Genomic DNA, 10,568 nt, shown 5'->3' with positions numbered 1-10,568 from the left:
TGTTAGTAGGCTAGGACAGTTCAACAACAGTTACGGAGTAGAACATTGGAAGGCAGCAAAACGTGTGTTGCGTTATCTCAAGGGAACCGTCGAAATAGGACTAGTGTTCAAGAAAAACCCAGGACCAATCCAAGGATTTGTAGACGCAGACTGGGGAGGCTGCATTGAGGATCGAAAGTGTCAATCAGGATACATGTTCATACTCGGAGGAGGTCCTATCTCATGGGTCTCCAGAAAGCAGAGGACCGTCGCATTGTCCACAACAGAAGCCGAATATGTGGCCATGGCAGAATCAGTCAAAGAAGCCATACACCTTCAACGATTAGTCCAGGAACTCGGATTTGACAGCTACGGTGACCTCACAATCAACTGTGACAACAGGAGTTGTCTCGCTTTAGCAGAAAACCCAACGTTTCATGCAAGGTCGAAGCATATCGACATCAGACACCACTTCGTTAGGGACGTGTTAAGCAAGAAGTTATTTACAGTGAAACATGTGTCAAGTGAAAACCAAGTTGCAGATTTTCTTACGAAAGGACTATTAAGAATCAAGCATGAGTGTTGCGTGAAGTCAGCAGAATTTGAGAAATTAAATATGTAATTTGTTTATTTTCAGAATACTTTATTAAAAACGAATGTTAATTTAGATTATCATTTGATTCGAAGGGAAGTGTTAGATTTAAGAGTTTATGTTAATTAAAGTAAACGATTCAAGTAATTAGCGTAAGCGCATGCGCGTCATGACAGGAAGCTAACACTGCCCTTGTAATATTCAGTACGGCTTGGACGCTCGTAAGAAGCGCAAGTATTGCTCGAACACCCTCACAGTGAGCACAAGCCTAATTTATCTCGTGTCTTGTAACACCGTTCATGTAGTATATTTTCACATTATAATATACTCTTTTTCACGGATTTAGTGATTTCCAATCCTTACTTCTGATTCTCCCAACAAAGCCTCCTGTTATCAGGTTACAGACTTAATAGTAATTTACAAATAAAATATTGGAAATATGCGAATCAATACAATGTCAACAATATCTTATTTGACTTAAAAAGTTCATAATAAAAGAATAATATTTAATTATATAAAATTTTATTGAAAATGTTTGACTATACTTTACTTACATCCACTGCAGTACCCTTAATTGATCGGTACAATATTTTACTTAACTTGTGAAATTCGGATAGTTAAAATTTGGCAAGGTTTGAAAACTTAAACACGCATTTTCGTTGCACAGGAATAAATAAGTATTATGTATCCTTGCGCGAAACCCAATCGCATTTTTCAAAATTATCCTTTAATAATTTTCCACGCTCATTGCAAAAGAATCAATAGTCTCATTCCTAGTCTGATGTTAACACTTATAGGCAAGCATCATGAATTTGGTTTATTTCTCAAAAAATCGCATTTCTCAAACTTATTGTTGAATAATTTTGCACACCCAGTAGAAAAGTATGAATAGTCCCTCATTTGTAGCCTAATTTTAAAACGTATTAAAAAACGAATGACTTTAACAAATACCTAGTGTGTATATCTAGAGGCAGAAAGAAATAGTATGTTCCCTTAATTTTGATGAAATTATGTTTGTTCGTGATATTGAATGAGGACAATTTGTAATCCGGTATTTTAAATTAATTTTATGAAAATTTATATCAATAAATGCCTAGTGTAAACGTTTGAAGGCAGGAAGAACTTAAAAAATTGGTATTTTACTTAAATAATGTCGGCAGTAACGTTTAGTGATGAAAATTTGTCTTCAAATTTTTTTAAATAATTTCCTAACCAATTCTATATCACCTATGATGTTTATTTCTAACATTTTTATGTCCAATATTTTATTTTTGACTTTGTTAACTAATTCCATAAACAAATTTTCAGTGTGGATATGTAAAAGCGAAAAAAAATTCACTTCTTCGCTTAATTTGACTTGTTATAAGATAATAACTGTTCCGCGAGTTAATTTTCATTATAAACGAATTTTATAAACATGTGACGCGATCCGAGAAAAGGGAACGACTAGGCAAAAAATCTATTTCCGGATTATGATGGATTCTATAAGTTCTTTATCTCATCTTTCCAGAGGTGCGATCAGAAATTTATTATCTGTATTATTTCACATGATATTAATTATTAAAAAAGAGTCTTTGAACTCCTACCACTTCCACTTTGAGCCAATTTCATAATTTAATTTATTTTAAAATAGGTTTAGTTCAAAGGGACACGTATAATCTTTCAGTTATATTTTTTATGTTTATTTTTCTTACAGGAATTTGATAAATTCAGCCAAAAATACTCAAAAACTTGATGTTCAAAGTTTTATTAAATTCAAGATTTCAATTTTTCAAAATCTGTGTTCGAACTTTCATATTCATATTGCAATTTTTTCAAAGCGTTTTTACATTATTATGATTCACTATTGAGAAAGTATTAGAATTGTTCGAAATTTGACACCACAGTTTTCTAACGGATCTCCACGTTTTGAGACCCCCTTAAGGGCATGTGATACTTAGGAAATTATCGATTTTACCAGTTTTAGGTTCCGACGGCTTTTTTTCTTTAATAATCAATATTTTGTCTTAAAAATTTAGGACATGATAGCGACCATGCTAACGGACGTCCCCACACACTTTTTTTTGGTTTAATTCAAAAAAGTTTTAATTTAGCAAAATCTGATTAATTTGCATAGCGCTTAGGAATTAGTATCGATTTTACCAGTTTTAGGTTTCGACGGCCTTTTTTCTAGAATAATCAATATTTTGTCTGAAAAATTTGGGAAATGATAGCGAAAATGCTAACGGACGTCCCCGCACACTTTATTTGTGTTTTTTTTTTCAAAAATTTTTTTGATGTTGCTAACAACGTGTGTATATTTGGAGGTTATGTATGTTACAATTCTCCTGTGCGTTACTTCCAAACTGCAGAATATTTTTGGCCGAAAACTTTGGACTTGCAAATAAACATAGTAACTAATCTCCCGGAACTAACCTTGTTTGCAGGCAATCAAAAAAGTTTATTTCATAAATAATTTCCCAATTGCGAAAAATTTAACATTAGCTTCAAAGTTTCATGCTGTTTCGTACGCCCTTTACGCCGAAAAGTTAAAAATTTACCTATCTACATTACCAGCTAGGCTGGTAAAATAGTTTATTGCACCATAATTATTCTAGAGTGCTTACCGACAGAATCGGTACAATAGAGACCTACATTATCGGAATGACAGAGCTAAAAATAACCCTAACTACAAAATAATACACATGCATAAAATTTGGTAATTAGCACGATAACATTTTTTGTTATTATCCCTGAAAAAAGAGTCCGGGGACGTCCGTTATGATATTTTATAGCATCTCCGAATTCAGTTTTTAAAAATTTTCGTTTTTGTGGAAAAAATCCGTCGGAACTGTACCCGATTGACCACACGACGAAGTATCACATGCCCCTAAGCTGAAAATCAAGTTTTGCTGATTGCGTATCTCTGTCTGTCTGCCCGTTCGTCCGTCCGTGAACACGATAATTCTTGAAAAAATGAACGAATCAAATCGGGATTCGGGACAATTTTTTCAGGTCATAAAAAAACGATTTCGCTTATCAGCTATTTTGAATAGAAATTCCACAAGTTAGAGCATTTGAAAAATTTTGTTTGCTAAAAAACTGTTAGTGTTGTCACACGATTTTTTCCAGGTGAGATAGTAAATCTGGTTTTCCAAAGCGGCATCAATCTCTTTCTGCACCTAATTATTTGCGGATGAACTTTTAAGATTTCTTAAAGACAGATAATAAGTCTATGGGAAGTCGAATCGAAAGCTTTCCGATAATCAATCCAGGCCATCGATAGGTCACGCTGGTAGAGTGCTGCATCTTTGCAGACACATCTATCGATGAGCAGGTTCTCCCGACATCCCGCTACGCCTTTCTTTGAACCTCGTTGTTCATACGTTTCTTGCCACACAGGCTCAATTGCCCGAATAATCCTATCATTTAGGATAGCTGTGAATATCTTATAGTGTGTTCAGACCCTCCTCTCCCTCCACTCTAGACTTCTCTTAGCATCAGATAGTATCCGTATTCTCTCAACAATATGCTGCCTGATGGTCAGCAGCATATATATATATATATATATATCGGGCGACCTCTCAGAGGATGCAGCCTTATCCTTTCATGCGGGGCTCTACAAGGATGTACGATCACCTTTCCCTAGCTTCTCGTGGGAACAACAATAGCAACACCAAACATAGTTGTAGTAACTGCGGTTTAAAACAACAGAACGCGCAGGGCTCCCGACAATGGGTCGGCCAACAATACGGACCACTCTAGAGCTGAGGGAGCCAATGAAGATGGATTCAATGCGATAGATCGGCGTAATCTCGGGACCTTTAGGTGGACGGAGCGACTGAATCACGACTTGCTAGAGTGCTACGATGCGAGTGTGGCCCCTGAACGGGGTTAAATGGCACGGCTGCATGCTCTGTGGTGCGAGAAACGCCCGGAGTTATCGCACTTTTCGCAGCAACGTCTGCGAAACCATGCTGAACTACTCCGAAAAAGGGGCTATGTAAGCGGAACGCCTACTCTACCACAGCTAAAACAAGCCGGCAACAGAGAAAGAGAGGCGACACTAAGACCAACCTCGGGCAGGCATCCTATAGAGGAAGAGCGATGCTTTATGACCCGGAGAAACATCAACAGCAAGGGTTCTCTCAAGCCTAATGATCTGGCTGAAATGGATGGCGCGCTTCGTGGAAATTTTTCCGTAGATTCCCACCTCTGGGCTATCAATTATTGTGTGTGTAATTCAGCGAGAGCTTTGGCCGATGCGAACCGTTAAACAAAACTAACGGTTGATCATAAGAACAAAAGACGAATGCATCAACTTGCCATAAAGATAGGCTGGGCAAGACAGTACGCGTCCCTCATTCAGTGTGTGATTGACTACACCACATCTGGCAGGAGTTTTACCGCCAAGGTTCGAAAGTTTGCGCGCGAACTCCGGACCCGTTATCACACACTTAACAAGTCAAAGCTGCTGACCATCAGGCAGCATATTGTTGAGAGAATACGGATACTGTCTGATGCTAAGATAAGTCTAGAGCGGAGGGAGAGGTGGGTCAGAGAAAATGAACAGTTTCTCTCTGACCCATCTCGACGTATTTTGGAGAGAAGTCTACGAAGTGCAGCAGAGACTGGACGAAGACTCAGAAAATATAAATAGCTTCAAGGAGATATGTGATGCCCTCATAACACCAGATAAAGAATGCCCACGCATCACTACCGAGGAGGTGAAAAAGTATTAAGAGGGATGAAGAAGTATTCCGCACCGGGACCAGATTGTATCAAAACCTTCTGGTGGAAGAAGTTTCCTTCAACTCATCAGCATTTGGCTCGTATTTTCACCTCATATTTAAAGTCGGAAGAGCCGATTCCGGAGTGGTTGGTGGAAGGGCGCACAATACTCCTACCGAAAACAGGCAACTTAGCTAACCCCAAGAATTGCAGGCCAATCACTTGTCCGAAAACACTATAAGATATTCACAGCTATCCTAAATGATAGGATTGTTCGGGCAATTGAGCCTGTGTGGCAAGAAATGTATGAGCAACGAGGTTCAAAGAAAGGCGTAGCGGGATGTAGGGAGAACCTGCTTATCGATAGATGTGTCTGCAAAGATGCAGCACTCTACCAGCGTGACCTATCGATGGCCTGGATTGATTATCGGAAAGCTTTCGATTCGACTTCCCATAGACTTATCATCTGTCTTTAAGAAATCTTAAGGGTTCATCCACACATAGTTAGGTGCAGAAAGAGATTTATGCCGCTTTGGAAAACCAGATTTACTATCTCATCTGGAAAAAATCGTGTGACAACTAACAAGGTCACCTTTCAGAGAGGTGTCTTTAAGGGCGATACCATGAGCCCACTCCTCTTTTGCCTTATATTATTGCCACTATCTCTAGCACTTGGCCATTCCGACGGGAACTTATGCGGAAAACCTGCAGATCGAAAGTACAAGGTCACTCATGTATTTTACATGGACGATCTTAAGATCTATGCTAAAAAAAAAGAGCAACTACACCTAGCTCTAGGGATTGTCGAACGTTATACTAAGGAAATTGGAATGGAATTTGGGTTAGACAAATGCGCCAAGGTTTATTTGAAGCGAGGAAAACTTAATGGCATCCCTGAAGATCCTGAGCTCGTTGGTAGAAGCGCTATACACGACACATTTGCGCTGGAGAGACTTATACATACCTGGGCGTGCCACAAAGCCGCATTCAGAATGTGAGATCTATAAAGGATACTCTACGAAGCAGATACAAACGTCTCATCTGGCAGATTTGGTCTTTCGAACTGTCGGCGAGGAACAAAGTATCTGCAACAAACATGCTTGCCGTGCTGGTAGGCTATGCAAATGAACAATTTTTATGTTCCGCGACTCTGTCTTCACAACAGGATTATTCTGGGTACAGCACATAGAGTTGCAAATGGAAGAAACCTAATTTATTACGTTCTCATTATTTATGAATAAGAAAGTATTGGAATTTTATGAAATTTAACAAATTAGCTTTTGAACGGATCTCTAAGTTTTGAGCCACTAGCCTTCCGTCCGTAAACACAATAAATCTAAAAAAATTAACGGATCAAATCAGGCTTTGACACACTTTTGTTAGCAATATTCAGGGAAACTAGCACATAGAAACAAACACAGGATTTGCGAATGAAGAGCAATATAATTGGAGATAAACAGATACAAAAGGTCTTGCACAATGGTTATAAATCAACAAACTCATTAAGTAGGTTTTGACGTGACAAAACAAAGAAACGTCGTACGCGATAAACAAACGCAGAGGTTGGAACACATTCTAATTAACAAATCCAACAACTTTTTTAGATCCTAAAGGAAAGAACGAGTTTGTTAACAAAATTCTCTGATCCACGGTTATGGTTTCATTCATCGAAAATTTTATTTAAAAACAGATTTTGTTTAATGCCAAACTCAGACAGTTACACGAAAAATAGAATTAAATTTGAATTCAAGCCCTTCAAAATATATAGAATTTTTGTTTGGAATATATTTCAATAGGATAGTGGATAGTAAGATAGTGGATGGTCCAACACAGTGATGCCATATTTTGCGAAAAACGCCTTGACGGACAAAGCAGAATGGGCTGGAGCATTTTCTTGCTGAAGCTTCCAAGATTTGGTCTTCCACAAATCGGGTCTTCGTTTTCTCACACGCTCTCGAAGGACAGTAAGAACCTCGATATAATGATGCTGATTAATTGTCTGAACCTCTGGGACCCAGTGAACGTGAAAAATGCCTCGTATATCAAAAAAGAGCATTATCATTGCTTTGAATTTACATTTGCTTATCGTGGCTTTTTTCGTCCTTGGGGAGTTCGGGTTCTTCCAGTGCATGGATTGGCGTTTTGTTTCGGGGTCGTAGGTAAAAAACCACGATTCGTCCCAAGTGATCACTGTCTCGAAGAAGTTTGGATCGATGTCGGTGTTGTTTAAAATGTCAGCGCAAATGTTCGTTTGTGATTCCTTTTGCTCGTGAGTGAGCAGTTTCGGCACCATTTTTGCACAAACTTTTCGCATGTTGAAGGAATCATGCAAAATCTGGCGGACATATTCCTTGTAGATTCCTGTGATTTCGGCAACTAGTCGAATGCTTAGACGACGATATTTGCGGATGAATTCACCGATTTTTTAAATGTTTTGATCAGTTTTTGACGTTGTGGGCCGTCCGGGGCGAGGATCATCTTCGGTCGTTTCACATCCCTCTTTGAACCGTTTGAACCACTCAAAACTTGTGTACGGAATAAGCATTCATTCCCGTACACTCCTTTCAACATTGCATAAGCTTCGGTAAACGATTTTTCAAGTTTAACAAGAAACTTCAGATTCACCTGTTGCTCCTTCTGAACAGTCAACATTTTTCCGGCGCGTCACTGGTGCCTAGACTGATTTATACGACTGCTACAGTCAAACTAAGCGACTTTCTGGCTTGTCCAGTGAGCTCAGAGTGGGGAAAGTGTCACGTGACAAAAGCAGACTCAAACTTTTCGTCCCAGGAGTGCAGCACATTGGCAGCAGGATAAGTTCGGTTATTTAATAGCCACATCTTCTACATTTAAAAATGCCAGTCAAAAATCGAGCGCGTATCGTGAGTGTTTCGATGAAAATGTGTACTTGAAGGTCTACAGAGCTAATTTAATCTTTAAATATTCACACTTAATTAAGTAGAAAATTAAGAATGTGAAAATAGATTCAAATACTGGAATCTAGGAAATTTTTTTTTGATCAAGTTTTATTCATATATTCCAAGTGGAAAGAATAAGTAGCGAGCGCGGAATGCGAAATCCGACAAGCGCGCCCCCAGGTGCGTTCAAATTCGCGAGAAATTTGAAAATTCAATTTTTCATTTCAGTTTATCATTTATTAATGAAAAATTCTGCAGCGCAGGACAATAGACGGGAGAATTTTGACTTTATTGTCGGTGCATGAAGGGGAGGAGAAGAGAGTAAGAAACCACGGTCGAACTGTAAGAAGTGGGAGTCAGAATTCTCCGCTGAGCATTCTCCTCCATTCCGCTGCCTCGAGCTCGAGATTTCTTCAATCACTCGCCCTGTAAAATTTCACTTTTGCCTAGTAGGTCCCTTTTCTCGGATCGCGTGACATATGCTTATTGTGGGTTCAAATTGTTGTGAGAAAAAATCACTTGAAGTGTCTAAATTCGGCATTTTCTTTTAGCATTGATTTACAAATTTAACCAAAAACATTTAGATAACAAAATTTCAAAAATAAAAATAATTGGCACTAGGTATTAGTTACGAGAATTAGTTAGAAAATTATTTTAAAATATCTGATGAGAAATTTTTATCACCATACATAATTGATGACATTATGCAAGGAGCATTATAACAAAAAACAATGTCTTTCTGCCTTCAAATTCTTCAATTGGGCATTTGCTTATGAGTTTAATAAAAAAATATTGAATTACAAATTTTCAAAATTTAACATCATGAACAACATAATTTCAACAAAATTAGGAGAAAACACCATTTCTTCGTGTCTTAAAATGTCCACACTTAGAATATGTTCATATAATTAGTTTAGCAAATTATAAAAAATATGGGATGAGAAATTTTCATTGCTCAACATCAGTAGGTACGCTATTTAAGCAAAATTAAGAGAAAAAACGATTACATCCTCCCTTCGAAAGTTCACACTGGTCATTTGCTTATGCAATTTGTTTATAAAATTAATAAAATCGACCGCAGATCGGCTGAGTCAGGGAAAGCCGCTTAGTGGGGTAACCGTTCACAGGTACCCGGGGCGGAATCGACCCTTGCCCAAAAATAGCATCTGCTGAAGAATTATAAACTTCAAAAGAAACTTCTAAAAGAGTATCGGGAACACCGAAACTTGACAGGTCAGGAAAAATAAGAAAACCTTGGCAAAATTTCAACAAGTTGGTGAACTTGGAAGAAATATCAATGGATGGAGTTCCAGTTCCTGTGGGTGAAGATGATGAAAACTGATGCTGATCATGTTGACAAAAAGTGTTAACGCACTTACAGAAATAAAAGCTAAGTTCCAAATCAAGTTTAAAATGAAAATGAAAATGGAAAAACCAGCTTCCATAAAAGAATAAAACTACATGAGGAAGGTGCCCTATCGACAATTGATTGGTGGTTTAATCTACAAAGCAAATGCTACTCGTCTAAACCTTGCATTTGTGGCTGCTCTTTAAGGAGCTTAAACGATAATCCCAGAAAAATTCATATATAGTTTTTGAATTACTATGACAAGCCAACGATTACATATTATGATAATCAAGGTGCTATTCGTTTAAACGAGGGTTTCGTTTTCCAAAAACATAGTAAGCATATAAGCATTTGTTTTTATATTTCGCGTGAGGCTCAAGAAACGAAAGAAATTGTTGTAAATTATGTTTCGTCCGATAAAAACATGCGAAATGTTCAAGAATTATGTGGTTAGGGGATTAATTTGTATGTGCATGAAGAGGCGGAGTATTGGAATAATATTCATTAATTATATTTGATACATGTTCACTCTATATGGAACTATTTGATAGGTCGTACATAGGTTTAAGTTTTGTGTATACTGCCTAATGTATTACTCTACAAAAACTGTGCCCTCTCCCCTCATCATCAACTGGGTTCGCGTCTCACTTAAATATAGTTCATATGATCGGTGATATAACAGCAAAGGCGACGCCACCGATAGAGAAGATGAAAGGAAAGGGCATTGTTCTTGCAGAGTAATACATTAAAAAATATACACAAAGATTAAACATATACATGAACTATCAAATCTTTCTACCTAAAGGAAAATAAACGTTATTCAAACTATCATAAATATAATCACTTTTCAGAATAAAAAGTATTATGCTGCCCTAAAAGCTGCTATTGACAAAAAGCACAAAAATGGGGAAAAAGCAAATGTATTGGATATTGGAACTGGAACTGGATTATTGTCAATGATGGCTGCTAAATGTGGTGCTGACTCCGTCATTGCTTGTGAAGTAAAGTTAATGCTTTATTT

General features: G+C 37.6%; 1 protein-coding gene across 5 annotated transcripts in view; it reads left to right on the top strand.

The window, feature by feature from the left end:
• LOC117168834 (protein arginine N-methyltransferase 7) overlaps positions 1-10,568 on the top strand; it is a 228,998-nt gene that overhangs the window by 170,933 nt on the left and 47,497 nt on the right. For all 5 annotated transcript variants that reach the window (XR_004466560.1, XM_033354683.1, XM_033354685.1 and 2 more), the window contains exon 3: positions 10,399-10,548. Coding sequence is in view for 4 of the 5 variants with exons in the window: in XM_033354683.1 (XP_033210574.1) it covers positions 10,399-10,548 (150 nt within the window). In the remaining variant the exon portion in view is untranslated. The remainder of the gene's footprint in view (positions 1-10,398; positions 10,549-10,568) is intronic.

The sequence above is a fragment of the Belonocnema kinseyi genome, chromosome 3 (assembly GCF_010883055.1).
Source record: "Belonocnema kinseyi isolate 2016_QV_RU_SX_M_011 chromosome 3, B_treatae_v1, whole genome shotgun sequence".
NCBI classification, from domain to species: Eukaryota; Metazoa; Arthropoda; class Insecta; order Hymenoptera; family Cynipidae; genus Belonocnema; species Belonocnema kinseyi.
This window is presented reverse-complemented; position numbering and strand designations above follow the sequence as displayed.